This window comes from Phascolarctos cinereus, unplaced genomic scaffold (assembly GCF_003287225.1).
Source record: "Phascolarctos cinereus isolate Bilbo 61053 unplaced genomic scaffold, phaCin_HiC Scaffold_3;HRSCAF=262, whole genome shotgun sequence".
Taxonomy (NCBI): domain Eukaryota; kingdom Metazoa; phylum Chordata; class Mammalia; order Diprotodontia; family Phascolarctidae; genus Phascolarctos; species Phascolarctos cinereus.
The window spans coordinates 231,181,506-231,206,829 of NW_027555736.1; the positions used below are offsets into that span (position 1 = coordinate 231,181,506).

General features: G+C 36.6%; 1 protein-coding gene across 1 annotated transcript in view; it reads right to left on the reverse strand.

Annotated features, from left to right (window-relative positions):
- RGS6 (regulator of G protein signaling 6) overlaps positions 1–25,324 on the reverse strand; it is a 647,960-nt gene that overhangs the window by 590,632 nt on the left and 32,004 nt on the right. The window contains 1 exon segment of the mRNA XM_020986371.2: positions 22,787–22,890. Coding sequence (XP_020842030.2) covers positions 22,787–22,870 — 84 coding nt within the window. The 5' untranslated portion in view covers positions 22,871–22,890.

Sequence of the window (25,324 nt, forward strand, 5' to 3'; positions counted from 1 at the left end):
AATAATAAGAATGACCACTGTCGCCACTATTATTCGACATAGTAGTGGTAATGCTAGATATGGCAATAATACAGTACTGGAAATATATGCCTAACGACTGGAGAATAGCTGAACAAATAAAATATGGAACAGGGGAAAAAAATCTTTATCTCCCCATGTGTCTTCGAATTCTTAATAACTGTCTTTCCTAATAGCATGATTCCAGTATAGTAATATACAATAGTTTGTTCAGCTATTCCCCAATTGTTATGCATATATTAATTTCCAGCATTTATTTTTTATTGATTCACTAGGGTTTTCTTGCTGTTGTTCTCTTTTATTTTATTTGTATATTGTTCATTGAGTTCTCCTTCTTTCCTTCTGAATCAGTACCTACTTTTTAAAAATTATTAACATTTGTTTTTTATTTCACATTATATTCAATTTATATAACATAATTTGTTCAGCCATACTCCAGTGATTGGACACCTAATTTTTCCCCAGCATTTTGTTATTTTAAACAACAGTGCTAGGAATACTTTTTGTGCAGATAAGTTTTTTGAATATTGCTTCATAAAATGAATTTATAGCACTTCAACAATGTATCAATGTGCTTGATCTACCACAGCTATGCCAGCACCTAACTTTATCATTGTCCATTATATTAGTCAATTCATTTGGTATAAAGGAGATTTTGAACATTTTAAATTTGGCTGTTGATAATTTGTACAATATATAATGTATACGTATATATGTATATACAACATATATGTGTATATACATATAATCTATATTATATATATACATAAAATATATGTGGACACACATACATATATACATGCATACATATACACACACATATGCACATATGCATATATATTGTTTTGGGGTCATTTTAGTTGTGTCTGATTCTTCATGACCCCATTTGAAGTTTTCTTGGCAAAGATACTGGAGTGGTTTGCCATTTCCTTTTCCAGATCATTTTACAAATGAGAAACTGAGGCAAATAGGATTAAGTGATTTGTCCAGGGTCATACAGCTAGTAAGTGAACCAGATCTGAACTCATGAGGATGAGTATTTCTGATTCCAAGCCCAGTGCTCTAACCACTGCTCAACCTAGCTGTCATATGTGTGTGTGCATTATCATTATTATTATTATTATTATTATTTTATTTTTATTTTATTATTCTTATGGCTTTTACGCCATATTTGATTTTTAAAAGATGTATACACAAGATGGAAACAAGGCAAGTAACTGAGGATGAATATATGAGAACAACATGGACCTCTAAAAATTTCATCAGGAGTGTTAAAGCTCAGAATTAGCTGAGATCGGTGAAGAATGCTAGAAGTGAACTGGAAAGTTTATGATGTTTACTTTCAAAAATTGCCTCTGTTTCCTTTTTATTAAATTAATTTTGTTGATACATTTTGTCACTTTGATTTCCAGGTCCTACCCAATGAGCCTTCCTAACAAAGAACAAAAGGGGAGGGGATGAGATGGGGAAACAGTTTAACAAAACTACTCTTGTGTCTGACACACAGTATTCTCCACTCCTTCTCCCCATCTTCAAAGAAGGTAGGAAGGTAAGTACCTCGATTTTTCTCAGCAAAGTAGGATGTAAAGTCATCTGCTGAGATTGGAAGAACCAGGGTAGTGGTTAGGGGCATTAGAAGGGTGGGTAATATTTGGTCAGCTGCTGGGAAAACAGGTTGAGGTCAACAAGAAATAAATAACAAGCTGCCTGATAATTTTCAAATACTTTTAAAACAATTCTAAAAACCAAGTAACTCAAATAGGCTTTTTTAAAATTTAAGTCAACCAAGCCTGATTTTGCAGTATTTATATATTCTTTCCCTGAATTTACAGCTGCTTCAAGACCATATTGGGTAGGAGGGAAAGACTGTCAGAACCTTAAATTCATATGTCTGAACTACTCTCAAAACAATCATATGATTGAGTAAAGAAAAAAAAAGACTTAGTAAAGCATATTAATATCTTATAAAGCCTTGGAACACTCAGTAATTAAATTTTCATCAGTAGGTTGTTTTTATTTCAATAGTAAGAATAGCTATCACCTACAATAAGCAAAGATGTCAGAGAGCAAACAGGAAACACAGAACAATTAAACAGGAAGCAAAGACATGAGCCCTCTCATTTCTACTCCCCTGACCTACCCTGACCTACCCTTCACAAAGAGAATTTTTAAATGGCAAGTCCAATTGTCAAAAGGATTTTCTTGATGAATTCCTCAGGATTTGAATGGAAAGTATGCAGGAAAAGAAGGAAATAGATGGCGGTAAGAATGATGATTGGGGGGGGGTTGGTATGGTTTAAAAGTAACACAAAGACTTGCATGAAATAATGAAGAGTGAAATGATCAGAACCAAGAGAATGCTGTATACAGTAACAACAATATTGTTCTAAGAACAACTCTGAATGACTAAGTCATTTTGAGTATCATAAATACTCAAATCAATTACAAAGGACCTATGAAGAAAGAAGCTATCAGCATCCAGAAAAAGAACTGATAAATAAAAGTATGTATAGTATGGTTTTACATACACATTTACAAAACATACACACACATATTTAAATGGTAGCCTTCTCTAGGGCGGGGTAGAAAGGGAGGGAGAAAAAAAATAAAAAGTACACAGCAGAGAACAAAAGAAAACTTGTGCAGTATGTATTATATAGATGTATAGTATTTTTACATAGTTTTTTTTAAAAAGTAAATGGTGTAACATGTAAATTCATGATTTTATATTGAAAACTCTTTTTAGGTTGTGCACATGTTATGCACATGGAAATGTTCTTTTTGGGGGGATTTTTTGTATTTAAGTTCAAAATGAATAATTATTTTAAAAGTAACACAAAGACTCTTGAAAGGATTTCTTATATAGCTATCTAGTATAAAACTATGCTTTTCAAATGTAGTTCTGTGAAAAGACCTTGCTTCATTAATTTCTTTTAAATATCATAAGATTTAGAGACAGATGGGACCTTTAGGGATCACCTCTAGGGCAGGTGCTGTATTCACTGTACCATCTAACTGCCCCCCAAACTGATTCTTAATTCATTTAGGTCTGTATCTTTTAAAATATGTTTTTTGTTGTGGTATATGATTGTGATGGAATATTATTGTGCTATAAGAAATGATGAGCAGGATGCTTTCAGGATGAACTGATGCAAAGTGAAGTGAGCAGAACCAGGAGAACATTGTCCATAGTAACAGCAATATTGTACAATGATCAACTATGAGTGACTTAGCTACTCCCAACAGTACAAAGATCCAAGACAATTTTAAAGGACCTATAATGAAAAAAAGCATCCACCTCCAGAGAAAGAAATGATGGAATCAGAATACAATGCATACTTTTTAAAAATTTTCCTTTATTTTTCTTTTATTTTTGTCTGTTTTCTTTCACAATATGACTAATATGGAAATATGTTTTATGTGACTGCACATGTATAACCTTTATTAAATTGCTTGCCTTCTCAATGATAGAGGAGGAGAGAGAGGGTGAAAGAATTTGGAACTCAAAATTGTAAAAAAAAAAAAAAAGTTAAAATTGTTTTAACATGTAACTTAAAAAATAAAATATTAAAATTCAAACAAAGTAAAATGTGTTTCTTGTATGTAGCGAAATGTTTTGGATTTTATACATTTTTTCTTATTCTTATTCATTTTATTGGAAAATCTAAACAATTTACATGTAGAGTTATAAGTATTAAATTTATGCTTTCTACCATTAAATAGGAAAAAGAAAATTGGTGAAGGAATAATAGCTATAGCAGATGTCAAATACATTATAACTATTTTTTTAAACTGTTTGGTATAGGAAAAGGTATAAAGAAATAGATCAATGGAACAGCATAAAGGACAAAGAAACAAAACACAATAAAAATAAATGATTAGTGCTTGATGAAATCTTGAGGAAATTAATCAAATACTCAAAGAAGTATAAAAAACTAGCATTTGAAAAATTCATTCAAAAATACCTGAGGGGTGGAATGACTATTCAATTTAAAACTCTGCTGAAAACTGAATGGTTATATGGAGGCAGGGAATAGAGGTGGAAGAGGACTGAATTTATCACTCAAACTATATATCATACATATAATCATTTCTAAATATATATTATATATCATCTATCAGTCCATCTATCTATATCAATCTAAATGGATCTGTGACCTGAATCTTTTTTTTAAAGACCAAAAGAAAAAGGGATGATATTTGTCTCAATTATGAAGGATGTTCATTTAAATTGAATAAATAGAATAAATAGGTCATGCAATGATTAAATTTTGCACAATTAAAATATTTTTACAAAAAGGGTAAATAACCTTTCTTAGAAAAAGGTCTACAATACAGAATATATAAAGAATTGATGCTCATCTATAAGTCTAATACATACTTCCAGTAGGGCAATGGTCAAGAAACACCAACAATTTACAAAGAAAAAGGGAGCACAGGGATACAAGCTGTTAAAAGTATGAAAAGATGCTCATATTCACTAAGAGAAATGTAAGAGAAAAGAGAGCCTTAAGGTTCCATTTTGCACCTACTAGAACAGTTATGGAGATAGCTGGTGGCACAGTGTGGTTTGTTTTGTCCTTTGTTATCGAAGAGGACCATGACATCAGCAAGATGTTGCCATGACTTGCAAGTGAATTGGATTTGTTGGAAATAACCTCTGGTGCCCAAATAGACACAGTAAGTTAGACAGACTCAGGATGTGTGAAGCAGTGAAACCTTCAATACTCTTCCTGCAGAAATTGGGTGTGGAACTTGAGATGAGCGCACACACACACACACACACACACACACACACACACACACACACACACACTACAGAAGCTAGAGAAAGCCTTATATCCCTATTCCTGGCCACAAGTACCTCCTACCTGACTTTCATTGGTAGAAGTCAGCACAGGTCACAGACTTCCCGAAACACCCACCATATGTTCCCCTTGATATGTTCCCTTCTTCATACATTGTAGGTTCAGAAAAATGGTCTCTTAACCCCGCCCAGAGATGGAGAAGCTAGTATTAAGGAGCCTAAAGCATGCACACACTAAGTAAAGCTTAACCTTTGTCCTACTTTCAGCCTTTTTAATCACACCACCAGTTTTACCCCATTTTAGCTGGTTCTTGAAGCTCCTCACCCAGAGCTACTTTCCTCTCAATTTCCTTATATGGAAATGCAACTTTCTTATTTCTCACCGATTTAAGCTGTGTGATCACCAGCCTCACTTTCTCCTCTGGAGCCATCTGGGTCCAGTGGCAAGATATAAATCAGGACATCTTGAAATGGCCCAAAGATGCAGTGCGAGACCTTGGCCTTTTTAAGCTAAGGTCTTTCCAAGTTCTCACTTTGACAGAGGCAACACCCATTCAGTAATTAGGGCTGTTTAAGAAGTGAGCCAAAGGATAACCCCTTTAATTCCCCCCACCCAAAAAAAAGGAAGAAAGGAAGAAAGAAAAATGAAAAAAAAATCTAAGTGGGAGGGGAAGATCCTCAGGGTTTCTGGTTAAGAGAAAACAATTACTATTTACATTCACTCTGAGCCACCTAGGCCCAAGAAATAACCATTATGTGGTGCTTCAGTGCTTGTTGGCCAATCAACGAGAGCCAGAGTGAACTGGGTTTAAGGCATGGTCTTTAAGAAAGAAATGTAGGGAGGGAGGCGAGGCATCAGCACAATCAACATTCCAGATTTGTGCTGGAGGATGAGGTTGGGAGTTTCACTGCCAAACAAACCCAAGCAGGTAACAACCAAGAATACCCTCCCATATTTCATTCATATATGTGTGAGTATACTTCATATAAATCCTATGTAAACCACACAGGAGGATGAAGATACTGATACCAAGTAGGCATGTGAAAGAAAGGCAGTCCAACTAGTCAGCTGAGTTTTGAAGATGACAGCCAAGGGAAGGTTACAGCAGAAGCCATAGAAGCTTCTGTGGAGGAGGAATAGGGGACTAGACACCTAAGAGATTTCAGTCACCTATTTGCTCAGTCAGTTTTCTCTGGTCAGAAAGCCCCAACTCAAAGAAACTGTAGATATCCAGTTGAGTAGTATATAAAACATCAGAAGGAGAAGAGCCAGGAAGAAAGACAGAAATAAGAGACGAACTATTGGGAATACAAGAAAAACAATGAAAGGCAAATAATCCAAGAGGAAGAGACTGGGTATAATGCTAGCTTCCAAGCAAATAAATGAACAGAGAGAGACTCAAAGATTAGCTTGGTATAGTGGCAAGATCATTGGCTCTGGAGTCAAAGGGGTCTGGGACCTGAGTTCACATCTTATATAAGACACTACCTATATGATCTTGGATAAGTCACTTAAACACCATGGGTATAAATTTCCTCATCTGTAAAATGATGGAGTTAGAATAGATGACCTCTGAAGAAGACCCCTTCCAGCTTTAGATTTTATGACTGAAGGAAAATGAATAAAAATTTGAGTTATAATATTTTGAACAAGTATCATACTTAAAAGAAAATTAATGAAAATCAGGGGTACCTACTACTGCAAAAGATAATTAATTAGGTTCCTCAGGGGTCACAGAACAACAATAGAGGAAGAAAAGTGAAATGACCAAAGTGAAAAAAGAACAAGGTGAAATAAAATGCAGAATAAAATGAATTATTAGAAACTACCATGCATAATTATATACCAGCAAAATTGAGAATTTAAAAGAAATGGAAGATCATTTATAAAAATATAAAATGCCAAAATTAACAGAATATCAAATAGAGATCTTACAACAATCTCATTTCATTAAAGGAAATTGAACTATCTATTAAGCAAGTACCAAAGAACCCTCATTCAGATGGGCTTTCAGGTGAATTCCATCAAACATTAAAGAACAATCAATACTTAGACTGCACAAGTTTTTTTTTTTTCAAAATCAAAAAAGTAAAATATTCTTTAGAATTCTATTTGTGAGATAAATATTGTCCTAATACCAAACCTGGTCAAGTGAAAGTGAAGACAGAGACTTATAAATTAATATCACTACTGAATATCAAATCAAAAATTTTAAATAAAATCTTATTAAAAGACTATAGCAACATGCTCCAAAAATTATCCCCTATGATTGAGTTGAACTTATAACAGAGATTGTAATAATGGTTCAACAGTAGAAAATAATTAACAGTTTAATCATATTAAAAACAACATGAAAAGCTTCAAATCACATGATCATATCAATAGATAACAGCAAAAGCATCTGACAAAATACAGCACATATTTATGCTAAAAAAAGAAAGAAAAACTTGTAAAGCATAAGCCCGTTTTTAACACGATTAAAAAGTATAAATCTAAAACCAAAAGCAAGTATTATACATAATGAGAAAACCCTAGAAGTTTCCCAGCAAATACAGGAGTAAAACAAAGATAAACCCTTTCCTTAGTGTTTATTTTTAAAACCCTAGAATATTAGAAAAGAAAGCAAATGAGACAACTTTCATAAAGCAGCAGAATACAAAATTAATCCACAAAAATCAACATTTCCATGTAATAACAAAATCTAGAAAGAGAAATGTGAAGAGAAAAATAAAAAATTATTCAAGCTAACTGTAAAATGCATAAAACAAAAACATTTAGAATTCAATTCATCACAGCACACTCAAAATACATAAAGATAGAATTACAAAAGAAAAAACAAACCTCTTTATAGAAATAAAAGTCAACTGAAATAACTGGAGAGATATTCAGTGATAACAGTTAAGCCATACCAGAAAAACAAAATAAGAATAACATCTAAGTTGATTTATAAATTTAGTGCTATGCACATCAAACTACCAAAGGAATATTTTCTAAAACTAGTGGAAAAAATGACAAAATTTATTTGGAGAGGCAAAACGTCTAAAATATCATGGGAAATGGAAAAAAAAAAGTAGGAAAGAAGGGGAATCGAACTTCAAGACCTCAAATTATACTATAAAGCAGTAAACATGAAAACCATATAATATTGGCCCAAAAAAATAGAAAAGCAGATCAATGAACAAATAATATTAGCAAGAAATGGAAGCAATAAAAAAAATAGTAGCCCAGTGTTTAATAAAACAAGAACATAAGTTATCTGAGGAAGGACTCAAGTTGGAAAGGCTTTCAATATTAGCCTGACTATGGACTGTCTTTCCTCTGAGTTACCAAGTCAAATTCAGTGTATTAACACCAGATGGTAGACAACCAGGCGAGGAGTTCTTCTGACCACAACAATTCATTAAGATTGTTCAATGAGCTAAAAGATACACTTCTAACTAGTTTCTAAGCCCTCATTCTGAGGTTCTTGCTCATTTATTCATTTCTCCTGAAAGACACAGAAACAAAATGCTTATTGATTTGTACTTTACATGTCTTCAGTCAGCAGTAATTCAAGATTTATATGCTGAGTGTTGCAAGAAAGACAATAAGCAATTTCTTGGACCAGGTCCCAGTGTTAATAATATTTAAAAATCTACTAAGATGTAAGACAGTGAAAGCATCACTAAATTCAAGACCTTCAGTAAGCATACCTTTGATTTAACTAAGGCATATGCAAAAATAAATATATAAATGAATGAGAGAAGGAAGGAAGAGAGGGAGGGAGAAAGGAAGAAAGAGAGAGAAAGAGGAGGAAAGGAAAGGAAGGAAGCAAGTAAAGAAGGAAGGAAGGAAACCAAAAACACCCACAGAGCTAGTTACTAGAAGCTGCTTCTAGGAGCAAAATAAGCTCAAATAGAATTCACATACACTCAAAGGTGGTATAATGATTAGAACAGAAAGTACACAGAAACCTGTTCCCGTATATGCATACTATTCACTGCCACTCTGACATTTTAAAAGTACTTTACATTTTCAAACTGTTCCAAAATCATCATTATGAGTCATCCCCTAATGATCCCAATGGTTCTTTTTTCTTTCTCAAAAAAAGAAAAAAAAGATTGGCCAATCTTGAGTCAATGTCTACTTTATTTAAATCACACCACAGTCAGAGACCACGGCACAAACCAACTTGAAGTACTGCTTAAAAGGCACGTGGTTTCCTTCTGCTTTCTCACCCTAGAGTCAGTGTACTACCAGAAACACACCCAATACTTCCTACATTAAAGCACTTAGAATCAAAGGAGACATTTATTTAAAGTGTTCCAATCTGAGCTATAAGCATCTTCAGGGGACTTGTGGTCAACTAGATGCTAATCTTTGCTACTGAAAGGTTATTACCACTATGAAGCACCTAGTATTCAAGGGGAAAGAAATTTGAGCCACTCAAATGTGGTAAAATGAGGGGAAGACCTCACTCCTTTGAGACCAGCATAATTCTATTAAGGAAAATATATACTGGAATGTGAAATTTCTAAATCTTGGGACATTCTACAAAGAGTTTTCCAAAAAGAGTTTTGGCCAATGAAGCCACCTAAATTGGGAAGAAACCTGGATTTTCTTCTCTAAAAAATTATAGAACGCCCACATACATTAGGACCCATGCATTCCCTTGGGAGTCTGCTTGCCTAGGGTTTTCTGAGCATTGGTACCAATCAAGACAATTAAATTTTGATGGCTTTACACAGCTAAATAAAAAATGAAAGTCCTGGGTAATGAGAGAAAAATACATCAACAAAATGGCTTTTCAATGATAATTTGTGACTTGCATAAGATTTTATATTTCTGAAATATACCTTTGAAATATAAATGAACCTAATATATTTTTGAAATATAAATATACTTAATAACATAATAAATATCCCTTTTCAAAATCAGTGACGTTTTTTCCCCTCACCTAATGGAAACTTGACTGGAACTAATAGAGTTTCCAAATTTAGCAGACCTGTAACTAGTAGAATTTGTTGCTTGACAACTGCACACATTTGTGTATTACCTGACAGGTTGCCAAGGGAAGCTAGTGGACAAGGAAACATAGTTAAGTCTTATGCAAAAATCACTAATCATATTTAAAAATCTCTGTGTCTTGTCTTCTCTGTTTTTCTGTCTCTGTCTCTCTTTCTCTCTCCGGCCCCTCCTGCCAGTGCCTACTACATGCCAGGCACTGTGTTGAGCACTTTACAAATATTATTTCATCTAATCCTCATAACAACCCTGGGAGGTAGGCACAACTATGATCCCCATTATTGACATTCCTGTATAGCCAAGTTACAAGATTTAAGGATTTATTCCATTTGGCCCCAGAGGCTAAATGTAATAGGACAAATGGGAAAAATTATTAAGAAGGTAGATTTTAACTCAATGAAAAGAAGAATTTTCCAACAATTTATACTGTTAAGTCACAAAGCATGCTGCTTCACAAATCATGGAGGGTCCTCTCACTGGAGTTATTCACCCAGTCAGTGGGCATATTGTAGAGGAGATTATGCATTGGGTAGGGAGTTAGTGACCTTTGAGATCTCTTCCGATTCTGTGATTCTATGAGTTAGTTCAGGTATGCCTCACCTTCTACAGAATTACAGAATCCTGCTGTGTTCACTATCTACTTTCTGTGTCTTTTCATTCCCCTCCACGGCTTCCACATGTCTAAGGAACAAGATTAGCCAGTAGACCTCATTTCCGAAAAGTACTTTCTCCCCTTTATATAGTGCATGGGATCAAAACAAAGGAGGATTGAAATGATTTCAATCTAGAGTAGAAACAAGAACAGAACACAGGAGTAGAAGTTAGAATATCTAAACTGAAAATGAAAGAACCTGAAATGAAAGCCTGAAATAAAATGGTTTAATTAATTAGAAAAGCATGTGTTAAGTATCTGCTCTGTGCCTGGCACTGTGGCGATTCTGGAGATACAAATACAAAACTATAAGTTTCTAATGCATTCTAATAGATAAAGACAAGATATAAGCTGGAGTCGTAGCCAGAGAAGGGGGTTTTGGTCTAGGGAGTAATAGTGAATGGAGCCTTTAGATAGTACACATGCTCTTCCCAGAAGCACTGGTAGTATTGATTTGATTACTCTTTCCAGAGCAAGACATGGTTCAAAAGTGAAATTTTCTTCACAGAGAACAAAAGATGGGCCTGGAAACAGGAAAAATAACACCAGAGGTTTGGAATGTCTAAGAACTTGTTTCTTAATAACAGAAGTTTTTTTTTTATTCATAAGATGCTCACAAACTTTCATTTACCAAAATGAATCTTCCCACTCCAAAACTTATCTCAAACATTCTTAAATGAAATTCCTCATCCTCCAAAGTGATACTTGACAAATAATAACAAAAGTTTAGCTGAAGCTAGCATATTTTTTCCTATAATGGGATTCATTATTTGTTTTCATTTTCACATACTCTTCTATCTTGGCTTTGATGACAATCTTTCAAAAATGCCTTTGACAGGATCTTCCATTTAGTTCCTACCGCCACCACCCTATAGATTTCAGGCGCTTAGACCATATCTGAATTACTGCAAAAAGCTTCCTACCTGGTCTCTCTGGCCCCAGTCACTCCTCTCCCCCCTCCTTCCTGTACATTAACACCAAAAAAAATTTTGAAAACAAATATGACTCTCTGTACCTGTGTACAGAATAATGCCTAGATTTCTTAGTCTAGCACTCATAGCACTACACAATCTGACTTTAGTCTTTTCTTTCATAATTCTAGTTTTGGGGGTTTTTTATAGAGTATTACCATGATTCTATGAAACTGCCTATTCCCAAACACACCTTTAGCCTTTATCTATCTTCCATCCCTGGTCATGTTGTTTCCTCTGCCTAGAATGCCCCCATTCCCAAATACCTGTAAAAATCCTTCCTATCCTTCAAGGTCCACTTCAGAACACAACTTCTTCCATGATGCCTCCCTTAACAAACCCAGACAGAAGTGATTTCTCCCGCTTCTGAATTCCTAAAGTACTTCATTTGGGTCACACTTACTAACACCCTACCATGTGTTATATTTATTTATATACACATATCCACTCTTCTACTAAGCTCTAAGGTCTTTGAAGTTCTGGAACATCAATGGATCCTATGGAGCACCTTAACCTCAATAGTAAGTCCTCAGTAATATGACTACTGAATGAAATTTGCCTAGGAATAAAGAGCTTCTAGAAACACTGACAACATAAACAACTCTAGTGAACTGAAGTGCCCATCAGTCCATACTTTGCTGGTAACACATTTGAAATTGCTGGCTGCCAGGATTTCCTAACCTTAATCACTGAATGGGTATTGCCTCAAACAACCTGAGACCTGGGAAAGGCCTTAGCTTAAAAAGGCCGACGTCTCCCACTGTATCCAGGGCCATCCCCAGTCATCCTGATTTATATCTTGCCAATGGACCCAGATGGCTTAGATCCAATTCACTTGCAAATCATGACATCACCTTCCTGATGTCACAGTTCTCTTCAAGAACAAAGGACAGACAACCACAACTGGGTGCCAGGAGCACTGCATTAAATAATTCTTCCCACTGTCTATTTTCTCCTTTGGGGTGTGTCTCTGAATATTATGCCTAATTAAAGGGACCCCTAAGTGATTTGGGAAAAGTAACCAACCAGTACATTTCTCCGAGGGATCTTGAATGATAAAAACAACAGGTTGGGGACTGAGACCATAGAAGGGCAGTTAGGAAAGTCTCAGGAGTTCAGTGGCCTGTTCTAGATTCCCTGACAGGCCAACTGAAATGTGGGTTTGTGGTTTCTGTATCCTAGCAAAAGTTATAGGAAAAACAAAGCCATAGGAAAAGATGAAGAACACTTAGAAGAACTTTGGAAAATCCCCTCCTTACCAGTAGGACATATAATGGTGCTACACGTAAGGTCAAAGGTTATTTTCCTTAGCCTCTCCTAGAATGGAGGATGCTCTGTTCCCATCCCATACAATACAATACAGGAAAGATGGCTACTTGGCATATAGAAGGACAACTGGGTTTAATCAGGAGACCTTGATTCAGGTACTGACTCTGACACTCATTACCTATGTGATCTTGGAGAAGCGTAACCTCTCTGGGCCTCAGTTTCCTCATTAGTCAAATGGAAACAGTATAACTTACACCGCCTATCTTCACGGATAGTTAGGTGGCACGATGGATAGAATGCCAGGCATATTCATGTTATATATTCTTCTACTAAACTGTTAGCTCCAGGAGGTCAAGAATCCTGTCTTATCTAGTCTTTCTATTTGGCTCAGGCCAGGGTACACACTCTGTACATAGTAGATACTTAACACTTTCAAAATTAAAGCTTGGTTATCTAGTTTCTATTGGCAATAACACTTTAGAAGCCTTCAGGGGTAGGAAAGGGCCTTCAACAGGAAGAGACAAGATAAACAGCAGCCAGGAGGGTCAGCTAAAAAGGAAGAGAGAACAACTATACAAGCACAAGAAAAGTCATAGCATTTGGAGTCGGAAGACAGGAGCAGGAATCCTCATTCTGCCATTGTATTACTCATATGACTTTTTTCCAAATCATTTTGACTCTGTGGGTCTTAGTTTCCTCATCTAAAAATAAAGGCATTGGACTAGATCACCAGTGTCAAACTCAGAGAAAAATAGGAGCCACTAACCTGTACAAAAGGATCCCCGTGGGCTGGGTATTGACTTGGAAAACTACATGTTAATATAATCGATGTTTTGTTGTGTGTGTTATTAATTTTGTTAAATAATTCCGGTTACATTTTAATCTGGTTTGGGCTGCAGTCTGCAAGCCCCAGGCTTGACATTTCCTGATGAGATGACTTTAGGGTCCATTCCATCTCCAAATTCTATGATCCTACCACAAGGGTAAACATTGAATCCACACCTCAAGATCCCCTGCAAGCATCAACATTCAACTTCGGAGGCAGCTAGTGGATAGAGTGCTGGGCCTGGACTCAGGAAGACCTCCGTTTAAATCCTGCTTCACATACTTACTAGCTGTTCCACCTAGGGCAAGTCACTTAACTGCTGTTTACCTCAGTTTCCTCAATTGTAAAATAGGCATAATAAGAGCACCCACCTCCCAGAGTTGTTGTGAGGATCAAATGTAATTGTGAAGCACTTAGCATAGTGCCTGGCACATAGCAGGCAGCATAATAAACGTGAATTATGATTATTGTACTATAGCACAGTATAATAATTGATACTCGTAGTGATGAACTCAAGTCATCAAAAAAAGGTTAACTTATATTCAGTGGATTCTGATAAGGTATCAATATTTGGTTTTTTTTGGTTAGGCAATTGAGGTTAAGTGACTTGCCCAGGGTCACACAGCTACTAAGTGTTATGTGTCTGAGGCCTCATTTGAACCCAGGTCCTCCTGAATCCAGGGCTGGTGCTCTATCCACTGCACCACCTAGCTGCCCCCTAAGGTATCAATATATTTTTTAAAGATTTCCACTAAAACTATTAAAATTTTTTAAAATTACTTTCAATTGATGTATACAGTCAATTCAATAAGTATTTTTTTAAAGCACCTGCTACCTGCATGTCACTCCGCTGGGGATATTAGGATGGAAATGAAGTACAGTCTCTACCCTGAAATATTGTATTCCCTGACAGTGCCAAATAAGCAAACTATCTGGATTAACACCAATGTATCTTTAACAAAGACTAAACAGGAATCATTAGTCACACCATGCTGTTCTTCATTGTCACAAGCAAATTTCTAAGGGTAAAAGAATTGCATTTTTAAGAAATCCTATCCCCAATGAAAAACTTTTTAAAAAATATCTACTTTCAATTAGAGCTTTTAAATTTTTTTCCCTTTCTAGCGGCTGTCAATGGGGAATTTCTTCAACAAGGTTTCTACAAAATGTAAGGCTATGGCAAACAAAATATGTGTGTGTGTGTGTGTGTGTGTGTGTGTGTGTGTGTGTGTATGTGCGCGCGCGTGAGCGTACAATGCGTCTGTTACCACAAGTGCACTCAGGCCTTCCTGTGGCCTTTGACAATGAAGGGAAAAAAATATTCTGAAAGAGAATAAAGTTTCACACACACCAAAAAGAAAAGTTATACTGACTTTTAAAAACAGCCTATCAAATTTCACTGCCCTACTCCTCACACTAAAAATACCAACACTTTCGTTCATGTATGCTTATACCACTGAGATGGCCTTGGCCTATGCACTTTGCTTCCCTGGCAACCCAGAGAGTGGTACATTATGCTTTTCTTCCTATACTGTCTTATCCTGGGAAAGAAAAAGATGTAACATCTTTTACCATGGCATTAGAGAAACTTCAAAAACACTGACCAAAGGAATATTAATGTGCTTATTTCAACTGTTGGACAAATTAATCGTTATGAAATATTGTATTTGGGGACTTTCTTCATTTAAATCTCTAAAAAAATTATTATTTTGAAAAGTGAAACCTACAATTAAGCCCTCCAAAGTACCTCAAAGTGGCATTTTAAATTCTGACTTATTTGCTGTAAAGTCTTTGCTTGAGATTAATTTTTAATGATTTTTTTTTTGGTTTTACATTACCTTTGATTCCAAATAAATACTTCCCTTTCCTCACACCAGCAAACCCCTCACCTTATAACAAAGATTTTAGAAGGGGGAGGGGAGAACAGTTCAGCAAAATTAACCAACATATCAACCAAGTTTGATAACATATGCAATGTTTCACACCCAAAGTCCCACTTCCGAAAAGAAGAGAGGGTAGTATATTTTATCACCTCTTCTCTGGAGCCAACCTTGGTCATTCCAGGTGGATTCCATTTCTTAGTTTTTTCCATTTCACATTGTTACAAATCATTGTGTATGTTTTTTTCTTGGTTCTGTCTATTTCATTCCTATCAGTTCAAATTAAGTCTTTGAATGCTTCTCTAAATGCTTCAAATTCATCATTTCTCAAGGCCCATTAACATTCTACTACATTCATGAATACTTATTTGCTTAACCATTCCCCAATACATAGCCAATTAACTTTGTTTCCAGTGTTTTGCTGCTACAAAAAGTCAGCATAGGACTTTCATATCCCTTCCTTTGACTTCCTTGACTTCATATAGGCCTTGAGTTAACACTTTAAAAGCTAAAGTGACAGTAATAAAAATGAAGAATAAGAATAATTAAGTGTAATTGCTTCTTTACTATAAGACCACAGATTTTTACTGTTAAAAGAGACTTTGAAGATCATCTAATGCAGTTGTCTTATAATCAAGATGAGGCAGCTAGCTAGGTGGTGCAGGGGATAGACTGCCAGCCCTGGAATTGGGGTGACCTGAGTTCAAATCCAGCCTCAGACGCTTGCTGTGTGACCCTGGGAAAGTCACTTAATTCTGTTTACCTCAGTTTCCTCATCTGTAAAATAAGCTGCAAAAGGAAATGTCAAACCACTTCAGTAACTTTGCCAAGAAAACCCCCAAAGAGGTCATAAAGACTTGGACACAACTAACCAACTAACACAACATACATTACAGATGGAGAAACTATTAGGAGCTTGCCCTTTTAGTCAAGTGTGGAAATATTATAATGATACCCAGTTACCTTCTAAACCAGGGGTTCTTAACCTTTTTGAGTCATTGTCCCTCTGGCAATCTCGGGAAACCTACAGATCCCTTCTCAGAATAGTGTTTTTAAATGCATAAAGTAAAATACATAGGATTAAAAAGGAAATCAATTATATTGAACTAAAGATGTAATTTTTACCCATCCAAGTTCATGGATGCCTTGAAACTTATTCTCAGACTCTGAGTTAGGAACCCAGATTTAGAATCAGGGAAGTAGGGAGATTATAAAGAATATTTCACTTGTTTACCATCTTCAGAAAGTCATCAGGTCTTAAGAAGGAGTAGTAAGCAATGTTTAGGTTGACAAGACCTTCCAGAGGGGTAACTTTCTATTTATGGAAAGGGCAGAAACAGCACCATTTAAAACCTTGGTCCCCAGTGAGCCATTTATAGAATCAAAGAAATATACTGTACTTTCCCCTCTAGGTCCTGGGTTGATGACAGCATGGGATAGGTACCTGAGGCTTTCTCAGAGAAGAGCTGTATCTCTTTCACGGGATCCTTTATTTCTACTGGTGTTCAATGTCCTGGCTCTCTGTCTAGTTTCTCCTTCCTGGATCTGACCTGAAGATCTAATCACTCCCTGGATCTGGCCCCATCCCATGCCTATTTTCCATTCCCAAACTTGCCATCCTTCTCACAATTCTGGCTTTCCACTCAAGTTCTACAGTCCTCTGCTACTCTCAGTCCCAGCATAATGAGCAAAATATGAGACTTGAATCCTATTCTGCATCATAACAAGTATTCTTTAATATTTCAAGGAATAGCAATCTGAAAGGAAGATAGCTTATGTTATATCACTAGAGTCTAAGAGCTAGACTCAAAAAAAGAGCAGGAAAAAATTGTGAAACTTGAAATGAGAGAGAGGAAAGCCAACAATAACAGCATCTTTACTCAAAAGGAGGCCAACATCTTTTAAATCTCTTACTCCATCCACACCCCAGTGTATCAGCAACAATCTACTAATGTTTCTGTTTAAATACTATTGCTTTCTCTATCATGCCACAGAAATCTCTTTACCCAGGAAGCTCACTCCATTCTTGGCCCCACAACACTGGAAATACTCTCTGCCCCTGTAGCCTCTCCCTCTGATTGGCTGGTTCTCCAAAGAACTTCGACTTTATGGAAGACTCCCAGGCCAGCTATGTCTTCGTTTCTCTCCAATGTACTCTTCTGACTCTGGACTTTGTCTACCATACCCCTGTGCCAGTTACCTTCATCTCTGCTCCCCATCCCCACCCCAACCACCACTTTTCAGTTGTTTTTTATGTTTTGTCTTCCCTCATTAGAATGTAAACTTCTCGAGGACAGAGACTCTTTCTGTTTGTATTTGTATTCCCAGCACTTAGCACAATGCCTGGCACATAACTAGTATTTAATGAACGTTTCTTGACTTGACTTACTTTGATCTGAAGGTTCCCAAACTTATTTGGCTTAACCACTCCCTTTTCAAAAAAAAAAAAGGTATTCACTGGAAATTTACTTCAACACTTTTTTTTTTATGCTTTTAGGCCATTGGGGTTAAGTGACCTGCCCAGGGTCACACGGCTAGGAAGTGTCAAGTGTTTGGTCTGAGGCCGGATTTGAACTCAGGTCCTCCTGACTTCAGGGCCGGTGCTCTATCCACTGTGCCACCTAGCTGCCCCTTTATTTAACACTTTAATTTTTTTTTCTGGAATTTGTATCATTTCAAAAAACATAATTGTTTTAAATGACATCTTAAATTTAATAATTTATTGTAAATTTGTGGATTTTTTCTGCATTGAAATTTTGATGATGCAATACTGCATCATGTAATCATATAGTATTGTATTATAAACAAGTCATTACACAAATTCTTGCCGATGCATGCTGGACTTCCCAACAATGCGTAACACACTCACCTGCCAACACTTGCTTGTTAAGACCTGTTGGCGGACTTGACCACTGATGGATTATAACTTGCATTTTGTGTGTTTATTTGGAAAATAATGTAATCACTATGATTTTAACTCTGTTACACAACAGCTTTTCATAATTTCCTTCTCTTCTTTCCTTATGCTTCCACGGCCCCCTAATTTTTATTCAATACCCTGCAATTGTACCTGAGGTTAATACTGCCCCCCGGGATCATTCCAGCACCCTCCACGGGGCGGTATCACCCACTTTGGGAACCTGTGCTTTGATTGATTGTTTCCATCCATAAACAATTACCGCTGGGAAATGAAAACTATTTGGACAAAATTCTCAAATGGCATGATAGGCTGAAGAAAAAACAAGCATATCCCATGATATGATGAATTTCAACATTTTATGGCTGGATATCATATTATTAAAACAAAAAGTATCTCTTCCAACAGCTGTTACATATAAATTCCCTCCGATTTATGGTTTCTGTAATGTTATATTTATTGAAAAACTCAGTAATTTTTTTCAAAACAAAGCACCCTTAATAGTCTCACAATACTTTATGAGTTACATAACATGAGAAAGAGAAATATTAACGCTAACTGACTGAATGACTGATTGGGGACAAAGGTTTTAAATGAAGAGGGCTCTGTTTCTGTCCATAAACTAAAACCTACCCCTCAATCTGGTCAAGAAAAAAATTAATATTTCCGCAATGATTGGTGTTTAATGGCCCATCTTTACTAACCTAACCTGTCAAGGATTCATTAGAAAAAGATGGTTAAGGGGCAGCTAGGTGGTGCAGTGGATAGAGCACCAACCCTCAAGTCAGGAGGACCTGAGTTCAAATCTAGCCTCAGACCAAACACTTGACACTAGCTGTCTGACCCTGGGCAAGTCACTTAACCCCAATTGCCTAAAAGAAAAGAAAAAGATAGTTAACCACAGTGTAGGCAAACAGCCCACAACAGGAATGCTATAATACTTATTCTTCAAAGACATAGGATTTCATCAGGTGGTTACTCCCTTTATCCATATAAAAATCAATCTTTACTCTACATTACTAGACATTCTTCATTGGATACTATGGCCAGAGAAAATCACTATACTATAGCCAGCCTGGTGATAAGCTTGTCTGAACTCAACTTAAGGGAGTCCTCAGACTACAGACACATTATCTATTCACCAAGGACACCATTGCTAGAGCTAAGTGGCACGGCAGATAGAGTACTGGACTTGGAGTCAGAAAGATGTGAGTTCAAAACCGACCTCAGACACTTGTCAGCTGTGTGACTCTGAGAAGTCACTTGACCTCAGTTCCCCATCTGTAAAATACGAATAATAATAACACTTACCTTTCAAGGTTGTTATGAGGATAAAATGAGGAAATATTTCAAAAGCACTTTGAACATCCTAACGGGTAGCTTTTTAAAAAAAGATATCTAAGGACATTGGCTCAGAAGACCTGAGTTTATATCTGGCCTGAGACATTTGTCAGCTATGTGACCCTGGGCACAATCATTTAAATTCTGACTCAGTTTCCTCACCTGCAAAAAAAAGGGGATAATAATAGCACCAATTTCTCAGGGCTCTTGTCAAGATAAAAAGAGATAATGCTTGTAAAATGCCTTGCAAATCTTAAAACCCTATATAAATGCTAGCTATGGTGGTTATAATTATAGACAGGTTCATACTTAAAGCCTTTCTTAGGTGGTTAGACCTGCCATAGTTTGAAATCTTCTGCCATGACTTTTATCAGTCAATCAGTAAGCATTTATTAAGTGCCCACTGTGTGCTAAGCATCGTGCAAGCCACATTAAGATGTTACCAAAGGGCTTGAGTAGAAGGACACTACTTTTTACCTGAAAAAAATTCCTAATATGTAAAAAGATTAAAAAAAATTTAAAATACTCACAGTCACAAAGTATGAATGATAGGAAGAATTGTTATTATAACAGTAATAATAATGATAATATTATTATTTAAATAGCACTTTAAGGCTGGCTAAAGCACTCTACATGTTACTTCATTTGATCCTCCCAACAACCCCATGTGATAGATGCTGCTATTATCCCCATTTTACAAATGAAGAAACTGAAGCTGACCAAAGGTTAGGAGATTTGCCCAGGGTCACACAGCTCGTAAGTGTCTGGGACAGGATTCAAACTCAGGTCCTTCTGCCTCCAAGTCCAGACCTCTATCTACTATGCCATCTAGTCCAACTCTTACCCGAACAAGATTCCCCCCTCGAAACATATAATGATTTGCTGTTGTTATTCAGTCCTTTCAGTTGTGTCTGACTCTTTATGACCCCTTTCTTGGGTTTTTCTTGGCAAAGATAGCAGAGTGGTTTTCTATTTCCTTCTCCAGTTCAATTTACAGATGAGGTAACTGAAGAAAACAGAATTATGTGACTTGCCCAGGGTCACACAGCAAGTAAGTATCTGAGACCAGGTTTGAATTCAAGAAGATGAGTCTTCCTGACTCCAGGCCCAGCACTCTATCCATGGTACCACCTCAATGCCCACTCTAGGTATCTACCAGTAGGTTATGGTTTAGGGGGGCATTTTATATAAGCACAGTACCAACACTGATAAAATCATAAGGCTTCAATGGATTTGTATTCCCCAAACTATGTTTTATAAAACCCTAGTTTGTTTTTTCCTATGATGCATGAAAGTTTTAATTCCAGTTAATCATCTAAAAACATACATCCAACCACAGAAGGACTTTCCAACCAGGCCTCGAGCCCATCCTCCCTTACCAAGCCTTGACACTTCCATATGATATCCCTCCATTATTAGCCACATGATCTTTTCCTTATCATGACTGTTTAAGCAGCTGTCTTCAAGATATATGACTTACAGACTTCAATACCTCGATCACTTATAATTCTACTTTTAAATCAAAGTATTAAGAAATGCAACTATTCAATCAAGAGTAAAATGATTTGAGAAGAAAACAAAGCATAAAATGTAGAAATATCATCATACTGACACTGAAGAATATATAATGGGTGGCACAGTAGATAGAGTACTGGCCCTGGAGTCAGGAGGACCTGAACTCGAATCTGGCCTCAGACACTTGACAGTTACTAGCTGTGAGACTCTGGGCAAGCCACTTAACTCCAACTGCCTAAGCAAAAAAAAAAAAAAAGAATATAAAGAATATATAATGGTAGCCAGAGGGGAGGGGAGGGGAGGGAAGAAAAAAAGAAGAAATTTACATGATAACTTTATTATATATTTAAAAGGAATAGAAAGTTGTACATAACAGATTTGCAATTTCATGTGCAATCATCTTTTTTATTATGCTATGTTATAGAAATACTTGTTTTATTCTATAAATTAAAAAATAATAATTTTAAAAATAATATATATAATTATTTAACTGAATAATTGTTCATGTATTCCTAATTTTCTGCTGTGAAACTCGGTAATCAACTTACGTTAAATTTCTATAAACGTAATTAATTATTTATAATAAGTATCTACCAGTAGGTCTTGAGGTCATTTCATATAAATAATATAGAACACTGGGCTTGGTCCCAGAAGATTTGAGTTCAAATTCAGCCGCAGACACTTACTAGCCTTGTGACCTGGGTAAGTTACTTCACTCCTATTTGGCACAGTTCTTCAACTGTACAATGGGGACACAGTGGGAGAAGGAAATGGCAAACCACTCCAGTATCTTTGCCAAGAAAATCCCCCAGACAGAAGTCGATGGGGTTATGTAGGGTCAGACACAACTGAACAACTGAACAACAACACCGTACCAACACCAATGAAATCACATGCCATAGATGTATCGACACTTCCCATACTATGTTTCTATAGAACCCTAATATTTCACATGATGCGTGAAAATTTCAATTTCAGTAAGTCACCTAAGAAGGGGCTATCCCAACCACAGAGGGACTCTCCAACTAGGCTACAACATCATCTCCTTTACCAACCTTTGACTCTAACTTCCACACATCAACCCTTCCTCTGTTCATAAGAGGAAGGGAGAGGCTACAAGAGCAAACATCCAACTTGGGTCATAATTCTGGCCATAACTGATATTCCCATCTCCTTGCACCACTGCCCCTTTATATCTCCATGGCCTTAAACACAAAGTTTGGCATTTATAAAGTTCCATCAATAAAATTCAAACCCAAAAGTGTTCTGTCACTAAATTAGTTTGGAAAGTACTGTAATACTATATTCAACTTGGAATAAGAAGGCAATAGGTCACTGCTCACATTGCTTAATTGAGCCTTCAGATTCAGACAATAACTGGAAGTATAACCTTTCTCAAAATGTTTTTTTCCGCATACTGAAAAAGCCAATTTTGCCTTGAATCTGAGGACTCAGAAATCCACTATAACTGGAAAACACACATCAACTAAAACTGGGAACAACATTTTTCCAATATTCAATTCATTTTCAAACAGCCACGTACAACTCTAGCAACTACAGAAGAATTTTAACCAAAATGCCTTACTTTTCTGTAGACGATCATATTTGGAGTAGTCTCTTCTGGGTCAGCAATACCCACCGAACTTTGATCACTGGTTCCCTGAGCCATTTTGAAAATCTTCACTCACCCTAGAAGGACAATTGAGTATGAGATTAATTTATGTAAAAGAAACATTTGAAACAACGAACTGAGTATCTTTTGGCAAGTTGTAAGGAAAAAACAATAGATCTTTCCCCATTTTTCCTCATGAAATTTTTAAGGAATTAAAAGGCAAGGATCAGTAAAAAGTTCAGATCTTACCTATCATCCAAACAGAGGCAGCATCTAATCCTGCCTCTAATAGATTGCCTGTATGATGTTAGACAAGCCATTTAACCTCCACGCATTCATTGCCTATCAGTGAAATTTACTCGGTATAATACTTGGGGGGGAAAAAAAGACCTTAAATTAAAAACAAAATCAGTCATCAAACAAGTTTTTATTAAGCTCAAAGAGTTTACATTCTAACAGGAGATAATCTACACATCACGTATATACATATATGCATATATAACACACACATATATATATGTATATAATATATATACACACATGAGTGAGTGTGTGTGTGTGTGTGTGTGTGTGTGTGTGTGTGTGTGTGTGTGCATCATGTCCATACAAGGCAACCATGGGTAGAAAGGTACTAAAGCAATTGGGGATAAAGTGGAAACCAGGCAACAATTTCCTTCCTTCTTTCTTTCCTTTACCTTCCTTTTTTCCTTCCTTCTTTCCTTTACCTTCCCTCCTTCTTTTACCTTCCTTTTTTCCTTCCTTCCCTCCTTCCCCTTCTTGCTTGATTTCATCATCTCCCATGGATTTAGTTCTATGCAGATGATTCTCATATCTGTTTTTCTAGCCTAAATTTCCCTCCTGCCTTCTAGTCTTGCATGTCCTACTACCTATTGGACATCTCAAGCAGAACACTCCATAGACATTATGAATTCAATACATCCAAAACTGAACAGATTCTCTTTCTCCCTAAACCCTCTCCTGTTCCAAACTTATCTATTACTAGATACTATCCTCCCAGTCACCAAAGTTCACAACTTTGGTATCCTCAAGTCCTCACTTACTCTCATTCTTCACATCCAATCTGTTGACAAATCCCATTGATTCTACCTTCAAATCATTCCTCCTATACACCCCCTTCTCTTCTCTGATAGTGTTGCCATCTTGGTGCAGCCCTCATCACCTCATGCCTGGACTATTGCAGTTGTCCTCCCTTTCTAGTCCACCTTCCACTCAGATACCAAAGTGCTCTTTGTAAAGTACAAGCTTGATGATGTCAGCCCCTACCCAACAAGCCCCAGTGCTCTGTCTTTAATACCCTTCACTTGCCTCTTCCTACCTTCCCAGCCTTCTTGAACTTTCCTTGCCTCCACATACTCTATGAACCAATGACGCTGACTTCCTTGCAGTTCCTTGCCTGTGACACTCCCTCTCTTTGTTCCTCCAGGTCTAGAATGCTCTCTCCCTCTTCATCTCCACCTCTTGGCTAGCATGGATTCCTTAAAGTCTTAGATACAATCTCATCTTTTAAAAGAGGCCTTTTCTGATCCCCTTTAATGCTAACGGTCCCCTCTGAAAACACCTCCAATTTAGCCTGCATATATGCTAAATGTACACAATTCTTTGTATATTATCTCCTCATTAAAATTTGAATGCCTGGGGGGAAGGAGGAGGGGAAGAAAAGATGGAGGGAAAGAAGGTGGGAGGAGGAAGGAAAAGAAGGAACTTATTAAATGCCTACTATGTGTAGGGCAGCTAGGTGGCACCATTGTGCACAGGGTGCCAGGCATGGAGTTAGCAAGACTCATCTTCATGAGTTCAAATCCAGCCTCAAGACACTTACTAGCTGGGTGACCCTGGGCAAGTCACTTAAAATGAGCTGGAGAACGAATGGCAAACCACTCCAGTACTTTTGCCAAGAAAACTCCAAATGGGGTCACGGAGAGTCAGACATGACTGCAAAACGATTGAACAACACGCTCCAGATACTGCACTAAGCGCTTTACAAACTCTATCCACTGCACCACCTAAGTGGGAGTCAACATGAGGTCTTTTGAATCCAAATCCAATGATCTTCTTCACTCCCTCATATCTAATGTAATCTAATAATCTCATCTAACAATGTAATCATAATCTAATCTAATCAACTATAATTATTATATAATTGCGTCTTACTCTTCCCCCTAACTAAATTCTAAATTTCAGAAAGGTTGAAACTTTGTAGTAATTATCTTTTGCATCTCCTTCTACATAGTTATTTTGGACATTATAGACGCAACAAATAACTGCTGAATGAAGGTATGAATAAAAAATAATCTCTTCCCCCTTATTAGTTAGAATACAAAAATTTCTAATTGCATAAAGGAATCAGCATAGTCTTATTTACCCATCACTTAACTTTAAAAATCAGCATTTCTATAAAAGCTACCATGATGCCTCACTGCAGGAAAGGGATGATTAACTACAAGTTCTTAGAGGCTTTTCTGGGGGAGTGTAAACTGGGACAGATTCTAC